This window comes from Neopelma chrysocephalum, unplaced genomic scaffold (genome assembly GCF_003984885.1).
Source record: "Neopelma chrysocephalum unplaced genomic scaffold, ASM398488v2 Primary Assembly neopelma1_122, whole genome shotgun sequence".
Lineage (NCBI taxonomy): Eukaryota > Metazoa > Chordata > Aves > Passeriformes > Pipridae > Neopelma > Neopelma chrysocephalum.
The window spans coordinates 475638-496023 of NW_020897784.1; the positions used below are offsets into that span (position 1 = coordinate 475638).

Genomic DNA, 20386 nt, shown 5'->3' on the forward strand with positions numbered 1-20386 from the left:
CGCGGATGCTCCCGGGTAGCGGCGGCCGCGGTGGCGGGGCCATGGCGACCCCGGACAGCTGCGTCAAGGTGGCCGTGAGGTGAGCGCGGGGCTCGGCGCTGCCGGCGCGGGGAGGGCTGCGCATCCCCGGGGGTGGGCGCGGGGAGCTCGGCGCGCCCCGGGACCGATGCCCGACCGGCGGCGCGGGCGCTACAGCCGCGGGTGCGAGGCGGCGGTTGGCGGGTGCCCCTCCCGGGGCAGTGAGACCCCCCACCCTCTACCCCGAGCCGGGTTCTGCCGCATCCCGCACCCCCCCGCCGCTCTCTCTCAGCACCGTTTCGGGGTGTCTCCCCCCCTCTCCCCACCGGCTCCCGCGTCGCGCAGCCCCGCGCTGCTCTCCACCCCTCCCCGGCATCCCCCGGCCCCTCCACCGGCAGAGCCGCCTGGCACCCAGCCTGGGCAGCTCCCGGCTGCGGCGCGGGTGGCTTTGGATCCCCCCCCCGAGGTGTCACCGGGATGCCGGGGGGTGGGGTGGGGGTCCCTGGGTGGTGGGAGAACGATGCGGCATTTCGGTGTCTTTGTGCTGGGAACAATGCGCCTCCAAACCCGCACCTCGCAGAGGGAGCTGCCGGCGGCCTCCGAACCCGCCGGGGCTCGGGGGGCATTGCCTTGGCCCTGCCTGGGCAGAGCGGGAGCACAAAAGATGCTGCTGGTGCAGCGGCGGTGATGGAGGGAGAGCGGGTGGGTGTGGGGCTGGGTGTGTGTTGTGCATGCGGGTGTGCGGGGCTGTGTGCGTGTGTACACGCGTGTGTGTGTGTGCACCAGGACGCCTCCCAGCTCCTCTGCCCCTCCAGCCTGTCCGCCCAGGGAGCAGCCGGAGGGGATTTTCTGCCGTGCTCCTCTGGGGAAGCCGGGGGTTGAGGCCAGGCTGTGGCTGTGAAGGATGGGGGAGCTGCAGGAGGAGTGACGGCAGCCCTGCTGCGTGTGCTGCTGGGGTGCCTGCACAGGGGCAGGGTGGGCTGTGCCAAGACGGAGTGTCCGTGCCAGGACATTGACCCGGGAACCCAGTGATGCCGGCGCTGGGGGTGGAGATTTCCTCCTGGCCAGACTGTTCCCCTCTTCGCGCTGCGTTTGTCTCGGGATGATGCCTTTTAACATCGTGCGGGAGGTGGGGTGGGTGCCGCTCGGGATGGCGGCTGTGGGGTCGTTTCTGCTGGGCTCTCCTAATCCCTCAGGGGTCTGCCAGCAGTGGGGTCCTAGGCTGGCTGGTGCTCGGGGAAAGGATTGCAGCCGGGAGGTGGTTGGGATATGCAGCATTGCAGTGGGACTGGAGTGTCCATGGTGAGGAACCGGGGAGAGGAGAGAGGTCCAGCCCTCTCCTGTCCCTTCCTTGAGGGAGTGAGACAGCATCCCACTCAGTGAGCTGGTGGGAGCCAGGCAGCTGGCGCGATGTGGTGGTGGAGGTGAGTTGGGAGGACAAAGGAGCAGAGCTGAGAGCGAGGAGGCTGCCAGACAAAGCCGGCAGGTCGCAGCGCCATGCAGGAAGGTGGCTCCGAGGCTGGGCTGAGTGTGCAAGGGCTGAGTGTGCAAGGGCCGAGATGCTCTCCCTGTGGACCACCCGCCTTTTCTGCCACACCAGCCCTGGGGGACTGGGGTTGGGTCCCCTCCTGTCTTGGGCTGGGAGCAGAGTGAGATTTTCCTTTGTGAGCGCTGGTGACACCCTGCCGGTGGAGCAGCCGGGCTGCAGGAGTCTCCAAGACCCCCCACCCTTGGAGCAAACCTGCCCTAGATCTGCCTCCCTTGGCCATCGGAGCGTGGAGGGGATTGAATGCCTCTGGGGTGCGGCAGGACACGGATCAAAGCTCTCCTTTTGTCCCTTCATAATAACGTGAATGGGCCAGCTGTGCCATTTCTTCAGGGTCTGTGTGTCTGTGCTGCTGGTGGGAGTGAGGTGGGACCTGGGGAAGGGGCAGGGACACTGGGAGGCGATGGGGATGTTGGAGGAAGGCACTGTGGGCTGATGGGGTCAAAAGACTGGGGCTGGTCCAGCTGATGTCAAGAGGTGCCACAGGCCACCAGGACCCATCTCTGTGGTCCCAGGGTGGGGAGCCCTCAGGGTGGGAGGAATGGGGACAGTGGAACAGGAGTGCTGGAGCTGTGCACCCCAGTTCTTGCTGATTCTCTTGGCCTGGCAGGAGGAGGCAGGAGTGGTGTTTCACTGTCGACCTCACAGGTTCCCATCTTCCCCTTGAGACCCCCATCTGCCCCGTTTGCACTGGGAGTCCAGAGAATCCAGTTTCTGAGCCAGGTATTGAAGTGCAGGGGCATTATTTAGGCTTTCTGCATGCCAGGAGGGAAATGGCCAGTACCTGCAGCAGCGCTGCTGTCAGCAGAGGGAAATGCAGGCCCAGCAGCTGCTCCTGGCCCAGGGGCTGATTTGTCCCTGTACCTTGTACCTGCAGCTCAGACCTGCACTGTCTGCAAGGGCAGGGCTGGGTCCTGCCCTGGCCGCCGCCTTCCCCGCCAGCAGGGTCTGCCTTCGCTTGCCCCTTAGCCTGGAGTCTGACTTGTGGCTCCATGGGCGCGGCTGAGCTTTGCTGGCTCTGGTGGATGCCGTGGGGAGGAACCACGGGCAGGAACCGCCGGGGCCGAGCTGCCGGCGGCGCTGGGGCTGGTGCCCGCCTGCCCCGCGCCGGGGTAACGGTGTCAGCAGGAAGCTGCCGCCTGCCGCGATGGTGCTGAGTAGGGGGGCCTGGGGACCCACACTCCTCAGGCAGCAACTGCCGCTTCCTTCTGTAGGTGACCTTCAAAAGGGTGGCTGTGGTGCAGCCAGCGCGGCAGCTCCCCGCTCCTTGCCCTCTGTCCAGGAGCACAGCCTTGATTTGAGGCTTGTGCCGGGGATTTAAGGCCTGTGCCTTCAGGCTCAGCAGCCCCCCTCGCCACAGCCCCCTCCAGGCTTGCAGTCAGGTGGTGGCAGCTCTGGCAGCTGCAGTGAGCTGGGGACGGGGCTCCCCGTGCCGGCTGCAGGAAGCGGAGCTCAGCCCTGTTGGGCGCACGAGCAGTTTTGCAGTGTCAGGAAGGGCTGATGGCTCCTATTGACCCCAGAGGCCATTAAACTCCTTGGCTGGAGGCCTGAGCAGCCTGTCTGGCTGCAGAGCTGCTCCCTGAGGGCACCTCCAAACTGGCCAGCTCATCGGAGGGAGAGTGGCATCCCCCGTGCCAGAGCTGCCCGTGGCTCTGAGCACGCGTGGCCGGCTGCGGAGACGCAGGAAACGGAGCTTGTGAAATTGGGGAAGGAAGTTGAGTCGGATTTCAAGTTTATTTAAACCCTGCAACCTCCAGTGCTCTGCTGCTCTCGGAGACACTCCTGCTGCGATGCTTTGTGCTCCACGAGGGCAGTCCTGTGCTGGCTTCTGCCCCAGGGAGTGACCTCCAACTCCTCCTTGGGAAGGAGGACTGGGCAGACTCGTGTGCCCATCACCGTGCACCCTGTGGGGGCCTCGGCTGAGGGACTGAGCTGGGAAAGGCCAGGTGGTGGGATCAGCTGGGCTCTAGCCCTGCTAGAGTCCTGGCATCTCTGCCTGCCGGGATGCTTTCTGTGAATCTGAAGTCTCCAGCACCAGCTGGGGTCAGTCCCCGAGGAGGTGGATGTGTTGTAGCCCTTTCAGACCATCTCTTCTGTGACAGATTTGGGTCCAGCTGGAGAGGTGGTCTCAACCCAACTTGTGCCAGGCCAGTGTCCATGCTGTCCAAGGGCTCCAGTGGGAGAGGTGAGGGTACAGCTTGGTACCTGCTGCCCACCTGCTGCTCTGGCAGCTCTGAGCCCCTTCGGTGTGGTCCCAGGGGGACACTGTGGAGCAGCGCATGGGACACTGTCTCTTGCCAAGTCTGGCTGGTGTTGGGCTGGCTTTGCTCAGATGTCACAGGGCCATGCAGGGAGAGATAAGGCAATCCCACCCCAAGGCACGTGATGTGCCAGGCTCCTGTGGGATGAGGCTAACAGCCCATCCTGGTGTGGGGCACAGCCCCAGGGTGCTCTGTCTCCCATCTGCAGGGGCTGGGAGCAGCCCTGATCCCAGGAAGGAAAGATCTCAGGAGGCTGCTTTATCCTGAGGGTGCTGGACAGGCAGAGCATCCCCAGCCCCTTTTTCCATTCTTTGCCCCTAATGAGGGCAGCTCAGCCCTGGCAGTGGCCCTCCCCCCTCCCTCCTCCCCCTTCCCCCCCTTCCCTTCCCCCCCGCCATCCTGTGCCTGTTTTGCTGCAGGGCTGAGCCCATCTGAGTGAGCTGCTGCTCTTTGCTTTCACTTTGGGTATTCTCAGCCTTCTGCGGCTCTGGGGGGAGGTGGTGCCTATTCTGGGGAGCAACAGGACCGTGTAGCACCCTCCAGTCTGTAGGGTGCTGTTGGGGGCCGTGGCAGGCTCTGGGAGGGCAGTGCTGAGCCCAGGTGTGTGGGCACAGGGGGTTCTGTGCCTGGCTCCAGTCAGGCACTCGATGTCTTTTACAGTGGAAATGTTAGAAAGGGGACAGAACCTTGCGAGGGGGGAGCAGGGCTGCACCCCGTGGTCCCACCAGATGTGCCATCGCTCGCAGCAAAGCGGCTTGAGGAGGGTTTTGGTGCCTGCACACATCACCCATTGGCAGGGGATTTAACTGAATGCCACGGGAGCCTCAGGATCTTGGGAGGCCGGGGCTGGATTAGCCAGCTGCAGCCTCAGCAGTGAAACTGGAGGCAGGAGAAAATTGCAGGAGATGAAGCCCCAAACAAAGCTGTCAGGAACATGGTTCCTGGCCCCGGGAGAGGGAAGGCGATACCCCCGTGAGCCCTGTGTGAACCAGCCCTGGCCGGTGGCTGTCCTGCTGTTCCTGCTGGCGGGGGGTCGGCCCTGGTGGTCCCACGGGGTTGTTTCCTGCTGGAGGCTGTCAAAACACTCCATGCTGCTGGTTAAACAGGCAGCAGATTTGGGATGTGGTGGATTGTGAGGGCAGCTGCTGCTGGAATCTGCTGCAGGAGATCATCGTGCTGGGAGTGACTGTGCACCCAGGTCAGTTGCTGATGGGTTTTCCTTTGGCTTGGTGGGAGGGAAGGGGACTGGCCTGCCTGCCACCCCTTCCCCCTCTGGGCAGAGCAGGAGCTGGTCCAGCTCTGCCCTGGCATGTCCCCATATCCCCACTGGCTCTGCACTGCTGTGTGTCTGGGGGCTGCCTCATCCTGCTTGGGATCTGCCCCTCTGCTCTTTCCATGTGGATGCCACACAGTCATCACCCCCGTTTCCAAGTGAGGGTTCAGGGCTGAGCCCGAGGTCTCAGGGATCCCAGTGGAATCCCTTCCCCTACTCTGCAGCTCCCTGGAGCCTGACATGGCAGGGAAGATTTCCTGTCACAACTTGCTGTAGTGGAGCCTGGCCCCAAGCTCCCCTGTCCCTCCATGCAATGGAACCGAGCAGGGCTGAGGCCATCTCTGTCCACTGCCCATGCCTGGCTTTGTTTGGCAGAGTGGGATGTCTCCATGCCTGCTCTGGTCTGGGAGGGGAAAGGCTGGAGCTGAGCTCCTCCTCCTTGTCTTCCTTTGCCCTCCAAGCACTGAGTTCCCTGGCCCAATGTTGCAGGGTTGGGAAGTACAGCCTGGCCCCTCCTGTTGTGAGGTGGTTTCTTAGTCCGTGGTGCTGTGGTCTCTGCTCATCCATTATTTCAGGCTGCACCTGGCTGAGGGAGACATTAGGGCAAAACATTCCCTGTTCCCTGCCCAGCCAGAGGACCAGGTTTGCTCCTGGGTGCTTTGCAGCATCCCCCATCCTGCTGGCCAAGGGCTTGGCATTTATTTATTTTTTGGGGAGGGGCTGGAGAAGCACCTCTTTTGTGCCACCTACTCCCCTGTCTTGTGGGCAAGTTGCTCTGATGTCCCCTGTGGGCTCTGGGTCTGCAGTACCTTCTGCCAAGATGGGGTTGTTGTTTTCCCAGTGGCAATTGGAGCGTGCAGGGTGGCTGCCAGCACGCCAGCTCTAGGGAAGCCTTATCTCCAGCATGGGTGCACCAGTACTGGGGTGGAACTGGGGCGTGGGGACCTCACAGGGACTCCTGAGAAAGGGAGGGAGCCTTTGGATGTGCTTCACTGGCTTGGGAGGAAGTGGGAGCCTCAACACTGGGGTGCAGAGTTGGGTGGGGGTGTCTGTCTGGCTGTCTCCATTGGACCCGTGACATTCCTGTGCCTCAGGGGTCAGGCTGATGGCCCATCAGGCCCAGGGTCTCCTGGTGAATGACGATTTCCTTTCCCTCTCTCTGAATTGCTGAAGCTGCTGCTCACCCCATGGGCTGTTCCTGCTGGAGGGAGCAGGGCCCTGCTGGGGCACGTGTCACGTTGTGTGTGCTGCCACACGTGTGCTTCCCACCCTGCCCGGGAGGGGCACTGCCTGGGGTTTTGGGACACTGCAGCCCTTTACAAGTGACTGTCCTGGGTCTGTTGTTTGCAAACATCCTCGTGCTGTTCCCCTTGGGCAGGTCCTGCACGGAGCGATGGCGTGGCCAGTCGCTTATGGGGGATCTGGGGAGATCCCAAACTCAGTGTGTTCCTGCTCCCCTCTAGGCTGGGCAGAGCATGACCCTGTGCATCCCCCAGGCCCTGCTGGTCTGTGCCCACTGCCACGGGCTGGGTGTCCCCAGTGCTGGCCCTGTGCAGGCAGCACATCCCTCCTCCCTGCCCTAGACGGGTCTCAGCTCAGAGCAGATGGTGCAACTCAGCGCCACGTGCTCCTGCCAGAGCTAATGAGCAGCACATGGTGCCTGCCAGGGCCTGATTTAAAGGTTTCTCTAAGCCTGGGAAAATCTGGAGTGGGAGGATTAGGAGGAGCCCGTGGGGTTCTTGGGTCCAAGGTGGCGGGGTTTGCCCTGCAGGGGAGCAGGCTGGGTGGTATTGGGGCAGCTTCCTTGGGGGATGGATGTGGGGTGAAGGCACGTCCCCCCCGAGAGCTGTGCCCAGTGAGGCTCTGGGTGCACCCCAGCTCTGTGGGGTGTCCCCAGGCTGCCCAGGAGCTCTGTCTTGCCCCAGTGCTGGTCCAGATGTGCTGGCTGTGGCACCCTGTGCCTTGGCAGGGTTTGACTGGGGCACAGTGGCACAGGTGGCTCTGTGCTGTGCTCACTCCTGCTGGGAGGTGCCTGGCTATATTTCTTAATTGGAACGTTTTCCGACCAGACCTGGCAGTCCCCAGGGAGCCTGATTCAATTTTCTCTGATTGCTGAGCCACTTCCCTGCCACAATAATTAAATGCTGAACTTTGTCTTGGTTTGGGTCCAATGTAACCTGTGTGCAAAGAGCCAGCCCTTGGCAGCCAGCCCTCTCCTGGGACCCTGTGCTCAGGGGGGATGAAGCTGGGGGATCCCTTTGTGGGCAAGGGGGCAGATCCCCCTGTGGGATTTGGGCCTGGGGCAGCTGCTGGCTCCTGGGGGGTGTGGGCAGCCTGCAGTGTTGGCCTGGAGACGTGGGAAAACCTGGAACACTTTGTTCTGATCCTGTCCTGGGGAGCTGCTTGGCCAAGCTGAGTGCCCCACACACTGCCATGCCGTGCCCCATGTGCCACACACCGCCTTGCCTGTTGGCTCTGTGATGCCTGGGGTGTCCTTGACTCCTGAGGTGGGCTGGGGGAGCACAGGAAGATGTGGGAGCTGCCCCTTCTGGCTGCCCTGTGCTGTTTGGTGGGATTACAGGGCAGCAGCAAAGTGTGGAGGACAGGTTTGGGGCAGAGGAGAGCGAAGTGGGCAGGGAGCAGAGGTGGCAGCCAGGCTGGCAGAGGGGCTGTGTGTGAGGCTGGGCGGTTGGGAAGGTGCCCCTGCAGTTCTGGGGGGGCTGGAGGGAGCTGGTAACAGGGGGAGCAGATATGGGGCCATGGGGGGAGTGGGGATGGGAGCAGGGCAGGCACGGGTGATGTGGGGATGGGAGTGGGCTGAATGCAAGGGGAGGGGAAGGGGGGTGAGTGCAGGTGATGTGGGGAGTGGGGTGTTGTGGGACAGGAGCGGGGTGAACACAGGTGATGTCAGGAATGGGGATGGGAGCAGAATGAATGCAGGCAATGTGGGGAGAGGAGCCAGGTGCTGTCTGGGCTTGCCCAGCCCACCTGTCCTGGCAGGCTCATCCTGCTGAGCTGTGCCCTGGTGGGGTCTGCCAGCTCCAGCCTCTACCAGCCCTTGGTGGCTGATGGCCGTGGCTGGATGAGGCGCAGTGCCCAGCCCCTCACCACCACTGCAGTGGGCAGCCTTGCCCCTTGCAGAAAAGGTGGACAGGAGGTAGTGGCTCCAAGCCTCCGGGGCCTGGCACAGAGAAGGAAAATCCCGTGGAACTCATCCATCCGCCGCTCCCTGGCTCTGCTCCCTGGGAAACCAGCCCTGCCTGGCTGGGCAGCCTCCTTGGGAGGGGAGAGGCTCCTTGTAGGGTCTGCAGGCAGCCTCCCTGCCTCGCAGAGAGGTCTCGGAGAGACAGGAGCTCCCAGTGACCTCCTAGTCTGTGCAGCCTGCAGCCCCCTGCCAGCACTGGGAAATGTTGGGAGGGGTGTGTGTCCTCAGGCTCCCTGGGAGCTGGAACAGCCCCTGTGTGACGTGGGTGATGGGTCTGGGGGAGGCTGGGTCCCTGTGCCCACCCTCTCCTGTGAGCCATGCTGAGTGGGATGGCCAAGGGAGATGGGATGGCTGCCGTGCCCCAGGGCAGCTGTGTCTCAGCAGGATGCTGTGGCCTGGCATATGCCTAGCCATGGGTGCAGGCAGTTTGGTGGGGGCCAAAGGATGCTCTGAGCCCCTTGGGACTGCCACAGTAGTGGGCTGGGAGGGTGGAAGCTGAGACATTTGGGTGAGGAGGACATGTCAGCCAAACTGTGCCGCCTTGTGCGAGGAGACAGCGTCCCCTCAGAGTACAGGAGCCTGGTGGTGTCTGTGGTGTGTGCAGCCCTGAAGTGGGGACACTGGCTGTGCCCCATATGGTCAGTCCCATCCCCGTGCCTCTTGCAGGGCTCGAGATGCTGGGATGGGCAGGTGCCTCCCCAGGAGGCTGCTCTTGTTGGGGTCAGGGACTCCTGAGCTGACCCTGCCTGTGGAGCTGCCTCACAGTGCCCACTTGGCTCCCAGCCCCTCTCCGCTCCCGCCAGCCAAGCCTGGCATAGGGCAGTGGTGCAGAACAACTCGCCCTTTGTGCCTGCCGGAGCTGCTGCCCCTCGGGGTGCAGGACCCGCTCCCCCCTTCCTCCCAGATGCTCGGTGTCCCTGGCGGCCCCGCCGTGGAGACGCGCTTTCAGAGCCTGCCAGCCCGGCGGGGACGGGAAGGGGAGCGATGGAGAGGCTCCAGCCGAGGTCCCCTTTGTGTCCCTGTGCCGGCTGCAGCTCTCCTGGCACAGATGTCGCTTGTGCTGCCGCGTTTGGATGCTGATGCTGGATGAGGCTCCTGCTGCGCCGCCCGTCATCGCCCCAGCGATGGCTGCTGGTTGGGGAGGGATGTTTTCCACCCCTGCAGGCTCCTCTGTTTGTCTGTTCATCCATCTGCCTCCTGCCTGGTGTGCCGGGTGCCTGGGAAGGTTTTCTTGGCAGGAGCACTTGGCTGGGACCGTGCAGCCCTGTCCTGGTGCTCCGTCCCTTGTCACCGTCCCTTCGCAGGGAGCTGAGGGTGGGGTGGAGCGCGGTGGTGGTTGGTACCACTGTGCTCCTGCTGGCTCTCTCCTGCCCGGGGTGTTGCCTGTGCTGAGGTCAGTTTATCCATATGGGTGGGAGGGAGATGGGGGTGGTGCTGAGCACCCTTCTGGTCCCAGGACAGCCTGTGTCCTCCCCACGCTGGCTTTGGGCAAGAGCCATCACCAGTGCCAGCGTGGGGCCGCTGGGCACAGGCTACCTGGGAGAGCTGGAGGGTGTCAAGGCAGCACCCTGCTGGTGAAGTGCTGCTTAATTTTGGCTGCTGCTTAGCAGGGATGTCCCTAATTGCCACATAACCCCAGGAGCCTGTGCCGTGGACTCCCAGGGGGGCAGCAGGGATCTCAGTGGTGTCCCAGCCCTTCTGGCCACGGCACCCTGGTGTGCTTGGTTTTGCAGTGGGTCCTGGTGGTTGGCACGAGCTGTCCTCCTGGCTGGTGGCCCACGACCAGGCGCAGAGCAGGTTGGGTGGCTGTGTCCAGAGGCAGGTGAGGGAGCAGTTCCGTCGTCCACGGGTTGGGCCCTGACAGCGTCACACCCAGTTCTTGTGGACATGGTTTAGTGGTGAACACGGCAGTGCTGGGAGAATGGTTGGACTGGTGATCTTAGAGGGTTTTTTCAACCTAAACAATTCCATGATTCTCTGTTTGGTGGAGGTATTGTGGTGCCTGGGCATGACCTGAACAACACATGAGCCCAACCAGGGTCTCACGTTGCCTGGTGCCCAGTGTGGTGATGTGCTTCCTGGGAGGGCAGGGAGGGGACACCCTGGTGTGGGAGTGCTGGGGCAGTTGAACACAGGGGAGCAGGAGGAGCAGCTGCACTGGCCTAGAGAAACCCTCTGTGATGTCTCCTGGTGGCCACATAAGACCCCCATGATGCTGTGGGGAGTGGGGCAGACATTGGTGTTGGTGTTTGGACACTGGAACAGCCCCGCATGGCCAGGCTGGAGGTGGGTTCCTAAATGCCCTGTGGAAAGTTAATATGCACACACCCCTCCAGTGCTGCTGCTCATCCTCTTACCAACTCCCCTTGGAGGTATTTAATCCCCTGGGAGGAGTGGGGAGGGGGCAGAGAGAGAAAGAAATATTTTGCTGGAAACCTGCTCTCATTTTTCCCGAGAGGAAAAAGAATTCCCAAGCATACTGTGGTTCCAGTTTGCTCCTCTGCCCATTCCTTGGGGCTGCAGTTGCTGTGCGTGTCTGGGGTGGGGGTGGCGGAACCACATCATCTTGGTCCAAAAGTAATTAAAAGTCGGGGATAATTTTCCTGGAGGAGGGTGGGACCTGGGAAGGCGACAGGAGCGAGTCTGGGACTGAGCACATCAGAAACTGCTTTTTTATTGTGGCTGCTGAGCTAAATATATCCAGGGAGGCGCAGAGCTGTTCCCACGCGTCTGCTGTGCAGGGTGAGGGGGTGAAGAGGTGCTCCCTTTGCTGCCTGTCCCCGACAGGGACACCCTGTGCCCCCAAACACGGCCCAGGGGTTTGCCTCCCCCCGGGCTTTGCTTACCTCTGGGCAAGGATCGGTGGCTCCTGCATGAAACTGTGCCAGGGGAGGTTTAAGCTGCTTGTCAGGAAAAGGTTCTTCCCCCAGAGGGTGGTCGGGCACTGAACAGGCTCCCCAGGGCAGTGGTCACGGACCCAAGGCTGCCAGAGCTCAGGGAGTGTTTGAACAATGCTCTCAGGGACAGGGTGGGATTTTGGGGTGTCCTGTGCAGGGCCAGGAGTTGGACTGGATGGTCCTTGTGGGTCCCTTCCAGCTCGGGAGATTCCATGATTCTGAGTCCCACTCCACACCGCGGCGGCTCAGGTCGTGATGTGGCTTGCCAGGGATGCGGTTTGGAGGAATTAATAGCTGTGTTTATGGAGCACCCGGGGAGGGGAGCTGTGCAGTCATTAGCACTGGGGAGAGCTATTTGCATGGCGCTTGGTTCCAAACCCCCTCTTTCCCTAAGAGCCCTCTGGGAGTCCCCAGCTTCCTGCAGCTGGTGAACCCACCGGCAGCCGGAGCTGTGCAGCCCCGAGGCGGAGCGGGGTCTGTGCGGCTCCAGCCGCTCTGCTCCCACGTTTCTCGGCAGTGGTTGAACGCGGTGGGTGGGATGAGGCGGGTGGGTCCTGCTCTCTGCCCGAGCCAGGAGCCAGCCCAGCCCAGCCTGTCCCTGTCCCGTCGGCGGGTCCAGGGCTGGGGACAGCCCGTGGGCTGGGCAGGGGTTTGGTGCAGACGGTGGGTTTGGCGCTGGGACTGTCTCGTCGTGTTTTTGCATTTTCGCATTTCAAGCCTTTGTAGTTGCAGTTTGATCTGCCTGTGTTGGGAGCAAACGAGGCTGTGCTGCAGCCCGGCTGCCCACCCCTGCCCTGGCAGGATGCAGGAGCTGAAGCATCCCCTGCCCTGTTTGCTTCATGCCACAGGCAGAGGTGCTGCCCATCCCCTGCCAGCAGCAGCCATGGTTCCAGCATGGATTGTAGAATGTCCTGAGCTGGAAGGGACCCACAAGGATCATCCAGCCCAGCTCCTGGTTCTGCACAAGACACTCCAGCAGTCTCACCGTGTGCCTGAGAGCACTGTCCAAACACTCCTTGAGCTCTGGCAGCCTTGGTGCTGTGCCCACTGCCCTGAGGAGCCTGTTCAGTGCCCAACCACCCTCTGGGGGAAGAAACTGTTCCTAATATTCAGCTTAAACCTCCCATGACACAGTTTCATGCCTTTCCCTCAGGTCCTACCACTGGTCACAGAGAGCAGAGGTTGGTGCTGCCCCTCCTGAGGAAGTTGCAGACCCCAAGGAGGTCTGACCTCAGGCTCTTCCTCTCCAGCTGAACAAGCCAAGTGACCTCAACCACTTCTCATATGGCCCCTCTAGGCCCTTTCCCATCCTCATGTCCCTCCTTTGGACACTCTCTAATACCTTTACATTCTTTTTATATTGCAGTGCCCAAAACTGCACACAGTGCTCAAGGTGAGGCTACACCAGTGCAGGGCAACAGGGGACAGCTCTGTGCCCTTGACCAGCTGGCTGTGCTGGACTGGACGCACCCCAGGGCACGTTGGTGCCCGGCACAGGCTGTGCTCACGTCCTGGGGACCAGACTGGTGCCCCCCAAGAACGGGGTGAGCCGTGAGGCTGCCCTCAGCCTGCTTCTCTTCCCACAGGATCCGTCCCCAGCTGCCCAAAGAGAAGATAGAGGGATGTCACATCTGCACCTCGGTGACACCTGGCGAGCCCCAGGTGCTACTGGGGAAGGACAAGGCCTTCACCTACGACTTTGTCTTTGACCTGGACACGTGGCAGGAGCGGATCTACACCACCTGTATGGGGAAGCTCATCGAGGGCTGCTTTGAGGGCTACAATGCCACGGTGCTGGCATACGGGCAGGTATGGGCCCTGCCCACTCTTGAGGGCTCTGGCCTCAACGCTGTGCCCTCCAGCAGCACTGGGGACACTGAGAGGGCACTCGCAGAGCTTCAGGAAAGTGTGGGAGGGTGTGAGTTTCTGGGTGTGGAGAGGGCAGAGTTATCCCTGGCTCGGGAGAGCTGGGGCAGTGGGGGGTGGCCATGGGTGGGAGGAGAGGGCGGCAGGGCTGGGGTAGGAGTCGGTGTGGTGGTGGGGATCAGAGCGGCTCAGCAAGGGCGTCTGGGGAGCCTGGAGCGGCAGGGGGGCAGTGGGGGGTGCATTAGGCAGAGCTGAGCCTGGGAGGGCACGGCCAGCTCTCCCCTCACTGTCTCTGCACAGACTGGCGCGGGGAAGACGTACACCATGGGCACCGGCTTCGACATGAGCATCTCCGAGGAGGAGCAGGGCATCATCCCGCGGGCCATCGGCCACCTCTTCAGCGGCATCGAGGAGCGCAAGCGCGCGGCGCAGAGCCAGGGCGTGGCAGCACCCGAGTTCAAAGTCAGCGCCCAGTTCCTGGAGGTGAGTGACAGGAGCTCTGGGGGACACCGTGGCCCTGCCCTGTCCTTCTCTGCTCCCATGTCTTGAGTCCATGTCCTGACTGCTCCCGGGCGGGCGTGGGACCGGGCGTGCGTGCGGGTGCAGTGGGGACTCAAAGCACCTGGATGTTGTTGGCTTCAGGATGGCTACAAACTGGGTAGAGGGAGTCCCCCCATGGGAAAGGGGCCTATGGCTTGGTCCTCTGGGGATTCAGGGGCTCTGGACTGTCTTACCCCTGTTTGAGGTCCAGGATAGCAGGATACCTGCTGCCCTGTGTCTGGACCGGTGTTGCCAGTGAAACAGGGAGAGAAGAAAGTGGCCACTCTTGGGAGGATTTGAGGAAGGGCTGTGCTATTTCCCATGTCCTTTGTTGCACCTTTGACCTTGAGAGTGTTTCAATGCATCCTCTCTCGCCTCTCTTCTGGCTTCTCCAATTCAAAAGCCTCTTCTATTAACTGCTTCCTTCCCTGGAGAAGTTTGTGCTGGGAAGCCCATGGACCTTGTGTGTTGGCAGCAGTTTCCCTGGGGGCTGCTCCTGTGGTGAAGGAGCAAAGAGGTGTGAGTGGGAACTGGTTTAATGCCCCAGTGAGAAAGCACAGAGTGCTGTTGAGCAAAGCTGAGCTCCTGAGCAAGCTTCATCTGGTTGGGGTCCTGAGCTGGGGTGCTGTGATCTTGCTTCCAGGTGGCTTTGTTGACCATCACATCTGGGTGTCCTCAGATGCTGATGGTCTGGAGAGGGGAAGCAGTGCCCAAAGTCACCTCCTTGCTGGAGAAATCCTTCCCACTTAGGTCTTCACCTGCAGAGCCCTTGTTAGGTCCCACGTTGTTGCTGTTGTGTCCTTCCCTTCCCATCACTTGGCCTATCCAAGCTCCTGGCTGCCTTTCCAATTGTGTTCAGCTCGTGAGGCTCCTCTCTGGGGATCCTGTGGGCTGGGGTGGAAATGGGGACAGTTTCCTGCCTGTCCTGGGTGGCCTGTTTGCTGGGATTGGGACACTGGAAGGATGGATGCCTCCAGTGCTGCCTCTGGACCAGGCCATCCTAGGAAACATCTCTGCAGACTCGAGGGTGACAGAGCAGTGGCCCTGCATGGGGTCACACAACTGCCATGGGCATTTCCTGTAGTCTTTCCCTCTCTCCATCACCTCTGACCCTGGTTGGTTTGGCTCTCAGACTCAGATGTTTGTCCAGTGGCTGCGGGGGAGGGTGGGAACAAGGATTCCTCTGCTTTGTTTCAAAGCTGCTCACCAGGGAAATTGGCAGCCCCGGGGTGGGGGGATCTTCCAGCTGAGGGGGCTTGAAGGCTCCCCAAGGGCTCTGTTACAAGTGGGGAGAATAAAACCTGCTGCCTGGTGACCCAGTGACCAAGGTTGTCGGTCCACCCTGGCAGCATGGACATTGAACCAGGAGCTCTTGAGCCACTGTGCCAAGCCCTGTCCTGCAGCCACCCTCATCCAGGTGACACAGGGAGGGTTCTGTGGTGATAATGGCTCTGCTGTGCCAGCCTGGGCGTGTGGCCACATCAGGCACTGGTCACCAACCCACTTTCCCAGCAGGGGCACAGGACTTGTCCCGGCTGATCCCTGTCCTGTGACTCTGCTCCTGGGAGAAGGTTTAAACGCTCACGGAGCCCAGTTGCACCTGGGGCAGCCAGGGAGGGATTAGCCTGATCCGTCCTGCTGGCCAGGAACCTGCAGTCCTTGGGTGACCCTGCTCTCTGCACTGGGATGTGAGTGCAAGAGGGTGATGCTGAGTGGTGGTGGCGAGGGGACAGATGGGCAGGGGTGTCCCCCCACCCCAGGGTGAGAAAGGATGCTGCAGGGTCAAGATATGGATGGGGGCATCCTCTGTCAGCTCTGGGGCTGCAGGGTTTTCCCTGCTTGTCCAGCACTCCCTGGTCCCCCTTATCTCCTTTCCACCTGGCAGAGATGACCTCAGGGAGTCGTGATGGGAGTGGGGCTCTGCTGGCTCATGTGGCTGGGGCTCCTCAGGTGAGCCAGGAAAGTCAGGGGGATGTGTAGCTCACGGGTGTCTCCTCAGGCTCTGGAGGCAGGGCTCTGAAAATGTCCCTTTCCTGCAGAGCTGCTTGTGTGTGGGCCAGGGACAGGACAGGACTGGGCAGCAGGAACCAACCCAGAGTGCAGCTCAGAGCTTTGTGGGGCAGACAGGCATGTGGATGCACACCTGCACACAGGTGTGCTCACACACCCCGTTCCTCCAGGCATCCCATCCCAGCTGGTGCCTGCACAGGCAGTTCAGAGCTCGCCTGTGCATCATGTAACCCCGTGCAGTGCTCCAGACTGAGGGCAGAGCAACTGGAAAGCTCCTGGTGGGCAAGGAAAGGACCTGGGGGTGCTTGAACATGAGCCAGCAGTGTGTCCAGGTGGGCAGGAAGGCCAATGGCATCTTGGCTTGTACCAGCCATAGTGTGACCAGCAGGACCAGGGCAGTGGCCGTGCCCCTGGGCTGGACAGTGGTGAGGCCCCACCTCAAATCCTGGGTGCAGTTTTGGGCCCCTCATGACAAGAAGGACATTGAGGGGCTGGAGTGTGTCCAGAGAAGGGAATGGAGCTGGGGAAGGGTCTGGAGCACCAGTCTGATGAGGAGTGGCTGGAGGAGCTGGGGGGGCTCAGCCTGGAGAAAAGGAGGCTCAGAGGGACCTTCTCACTCTCTGCAACTCCCTGACAGGAGGGTGGAGCCAGTGGGTGTTGGGTTCTTCTCCCAAGTAAGAAAGGACAAGAGGAAATGGCCTCAAGTTGCACCAGGGGAGGTTTAGATTGGCTGTCAGGGAAAACTTCTTCCCTGAAAGGGTGATCAGGTGCTGTCACAGGTTGCCCAGGGCAGTGGTGGAGTCACCATCCCTGGAAGGGTTCAAAAGATGTGTGGGTGTGGCACTTGGGGACATGGTTTAGTGGTGACCACGGCAGTGCTGGGGGAACAGTTGGACTCAATAATCTTAGAGGGCTTTTCCAACCTGAAGGATTCCAGGATTCTGTGCATCATCTCCTCTCTGCATGCACAGGCTTGTACCTCCTCTCCTACGCCTGCACACACACACCAGCTCCCTGCTCAGCCTTGCACACACACGTGAGCAGACGTGCAGCCCCAGTTCTGGGGGGTGGCAGAGGGCACCTCCCACCAGCCCTGCTGTGCCAGGCTTGAGCAGCCTCCTGCTTCCCCCTGCTCACCCCACTCAGCTCTACAACGAGGAGATCCTGGACCTGTTCGACAGCGCCCGCGACCCCGACGCGCGGCACCGCAAATCCAACATCAAAATCCACGAGGATGCCAGCGGGAGCATCTACACCACGGGGGTCACGTCGCGCCTCATCAGCTCGCAGGACGAGGTGGGTGTGGGGCGGGCAGGCGTGGAGCAGGGGTGGCAGCTGGGTGCCACTGGCCAGGGGTGTGCTGTGTGGGGACATCTCGGCAAGGGGAGATCTCTCCAAGGGTGGGATGGTGCAGGCCCAAGGGGGTTCTGGGAGAGGTTGGTGTGTCCACTGGGCTGCACAGGGTCTGTCCTGGCTCCCTACAAAGGTGCTTCAAGGTTTCCTTCCCTGCCTGGTGTCATTGCAGCTGATCCAGTGCCTAAAACAGGGAGCTCTTTCCCGCACCACCGCCAGCACCCAGATGAACGTGCAGAGCTCCCGGTCCCACGCCATCTTCACCATTCACCTGTGCCAGACCAGAGTGTGTGCCCGCCCGGAGCTGGTGAGACATGCTGCTGCCTCATAGCCAGGCTGTTCCTGGGCCCCATACCCAGGCAATGCGTGGAGGTCCCTTGGGAAGGGGAAAGGGTTTGAAATCTGTCTTCTTTCCAGTCGTAGCCAGTGTTAGGATTTAATGGGAGCTGAGGGTGAGCTGATCCAAGGCAGTGATGATCTGGCCCAGGGATGGCTCAGAGCAAGCTGGTGTTGGAGCCCTGTCTCCATCCCCAAGGGGCTGGATGTGCAGGGAGAATGCTCAGGCTCTTGCTGACATCTGGGTGCAGCCAAGGCAGCTTCTGCCCGCTCCGGGTCTGCGGTGGTGACCCTTCCTGTGTCCCTGGCTGCAGGTGAACGGGGAGGTGACCGGCCTCCTGGATGGATCCCAGCCCGCCACTGAGTACGAGACCTTGACAGCCAAGTTTCACTTTGTGGACCTGGCTGGCTCAGAGAGGCTGAAGCGGACGGGAGCAACCGGCGAGAGGGCGAAGGAAGGGATCTCCATCAACTGCGGGCTGGTATGACCCTGAGCCTGGCACCGGCGGGCAGGGGGAGCAGGGAGGCAGAGCCTGCCTGGGGGAGCCTGTGACACTTCTGGGTCCTGCCCGGAGCTGCTCTGCACTGTTGGGGTGCTGCTGTCTCGACTGGGGTTCGTGCTGCCCGGCCCTGAGGGCAGGAATATTCACAGTGCCAGTGGTGAGAGCACAGCTCTATTGCCAAGGGCAGGGCTGTGGGGGGCGTGCAGCTGGGCACAGGGGTGCAAGTCCCAAAAGTGTGAGGTCTGCTAATTTGAGCTAAAAAGACCACTCTAGGGCTCGATGTTGCTTCTCAGTGCAGCATGGGAGAAAGGCACAGGCCAGGGAAGAGGGGGGAAGGTGAGACTGGCAAGGGAAGCCCCCCGCCTCCCCCTTGTGCAGCCCAAACCTGTGTCACAGCACATGCCCTAGGCCTGACATGCTGGCTGTGTGGCAGCTGTATGCTCAGCTAGGGCTGAGTTTGGGGGCCTTCCCTTTGTGTTGGTAGCTGGCCTTGGGGAATGTCATTAGTGCCCTTGGAGACCAGAGCAAGAAGGTCGTGCACGTGCCCTACCGCGACTCCAAACTCACCCGCCTGCTGCAGGATTCCCTCGGGGGCAACAGGTAAGGGGGTCCCAGGTGGGGGCTGAGCTTGGGGCTGGGGCTGCAGGGACTGTCCCTCTGCAGATGGGGCTGAGGGGCTCTGGAGCCATGCAGGAGCTATTTCATTACTCCTGTGGGTGCCCAGTGGGCAGAGGATGCCTTTTTCCAGGCATGGCATGACTTTGCAGATGTAAAGACCTTGGCTCCTCATCAGTCCAAGGTGCAATTGGCAGCTTTGGCAGAATCAGCTGATGCAAAACCCTTCTGAGCCCTCACAGATCTGGGACTTGGCAGGTGCTGGTGCCCTGCATGGGGGGGATTGAATTCCCTGCCTCTTCTCCAAAGAACCAGTTCTTCCCTGGCAATCCCAGAATGGGTGGGCTGATCAGAGGGAGCTGCCTTTGCTCAGTGCTGTGTGATGTGGTGCTTCAATGGTCTTGTGGCTCCTCTGGCTCTGGGAGGGATGAACCCATTTTATACCTTAGTTATAAAACATAAATGGCTCCCTATCCAGGATGGGTGTCTGGGGGCATGTGGGCTGTGCTGGGTCCTGGCTTTCTCACTGCTGAGCTGCTACAGGGTGGGAGGGACTGGCTTTCACCCTGCCCTTGCATCCCCAAGCCAAACCATCATGATTGCCTGTGTGAGCCCCTCTGACCGGGACTTCATGGAGACCCTGAACACGCTCAAATACGCCAACCGGGCTCGCAACATCAAGAACAAAGTGGTGGTGAACCAGGACAAGACAAGCCAGCAGATCAGTGCCCTGCGGGCCGAGATCGCCCGCCTGCAGATGGAACTGATGGAGTACAAGGCAGTGAGTGGTCCTGTGCCCCACCCTAACCCTACCCTGGCCAGCCATGGAGCTCCTCACTCACTGCCCCACCAGTGGGATGGGGGAGAGAAATGGGAGAGTAACAGAAAACTCGTGGGTTGAGGTACAGGCAGTTTGATAAGTAAAGCAAACCAAGGAACTCATTGCCCATGTCCCATCACAGGGAGATGCTCAGCCATCCCCAGCACAGCAGGGCTCTGTCAGGTGTAATGGTGACTTGGGATGACACTCCAAACATCCCCCCCTTCCTCCTCCTTCCCCCAGCTTTATATGCTGAGCACGACATCCTATGGTCTGGGATATCCCTGTGGTCAGGGGGGAAGAGCTGTCCCAGCTGTGTTCCCCCAGCTTCTTGTACACCCTTGGCCTAATGCTGGTGGGGCAGGGTGAAGGGCTTAGTGCTGTGCAAGCCCTGCTCAGCAAGAGCTGAATCATCCCTGTGGAATCAGTGCTGTTTTCAGCACAGATCCCAAACACAGTCTCACAAGGTGCTGTGAGGAAAATTTAATCCACCCCCGGCAAACCCAGCTGATGGAGTGAGCCTGGTGAGCAGAAGGAGGCAGGTGCAGAAAGCCCCACTCCTCATGTTTGGATTGGGGCAGGTTTAGTGGGACAGACCCTCCTGCTTCCCATCCCCTGCCCCTGTGGATAGGGGTAATGTCTAGAGGAGTCAGGAGGCTTAAGAGACAGCGTCTGCCTGTGACAAGCAGGACCTTGGGCAGGTTTTGGGAGTGCTAAGGCAGGGAGAAGCCCTGAAACATCTCCCACCCTCTGCCTGTTCAGCTCAGACCTTTCTGATCTTTAGGTTTGTCCCTGCTGTGGTGTCTGGGGTTGCCCTTAGGGATGCAGTGGTGGGTCCCCGTGTCCCAGCTCACCCTGCACTCAGGGGCTTCCCTCCTGTCCCCCAGGGCAAGCGAGTCATCGGGGAGGATGGCGCAGAGGGATACAGCGACCTGTTCCGGGAGAACACCATGCTGCAGAAGGAGAACAGCGCCCTGCGCATGAGGGTGAAGGCCATGCAGGAGGCCATCGATGCCATCAACAGCAGGGTCACCTACCTCATGAGCCAGGAGGCCAATCTGATGCTGGCCAAGGCAGGTGAGGCTTGGCTAGCACACGGCACGGGGGGTCACCCAGGCAGCACGGCTGGGAGGGGGTCTGTGG

At 61.3% G+C, this 20386-nt stretch overlaps 1 protein-coding gene across 5 annotated transcripts in view; it reads left to right on the forward strand.

Annotated features, from left to right (window-relative positions):
• KIF21B (kinesin family member 21B) overlaps positions 1-20386 on the forward strand; it is a 39658-nt gene continuing 19272 nt past the window's right edge. For all 5 annotated transcript variants that reach the window (XR_003536571.1, XM_027697696.1, XM_027697697.1 and 2 more), the window contains exons 1-9: positions 1-79; positions 12787-13009; positions 13367-13549; positions 16763-16912; positions 17142-17276; positions 17620-17787; positions 18293-18408; positions 19009-19204; positions 20131-20320. Coding sequence is in view for 4 of the 5 variants with exons in the window: in XM_027697696.1 (XP_027553497.1) it covers positions 6-79; positions 12787-13009; positions 13367-13549; positions 16763-16912; positions 17142-17276; positions 17620-17787; positions 18293-18408; positions 19009-19204; positions 20131-20320 (1435 nt within the window). In the remaining variant the exon portion in view is untranslated. The remainder of the gene's footprint in view (positions 80-12786; positions 13010-13366; positions 13550-16762; positions 16913-17141; positions 17277-17619; positions 17788-18292; positions 18409-19008; positions 19205-20130; positions 20321-20386) is intronic.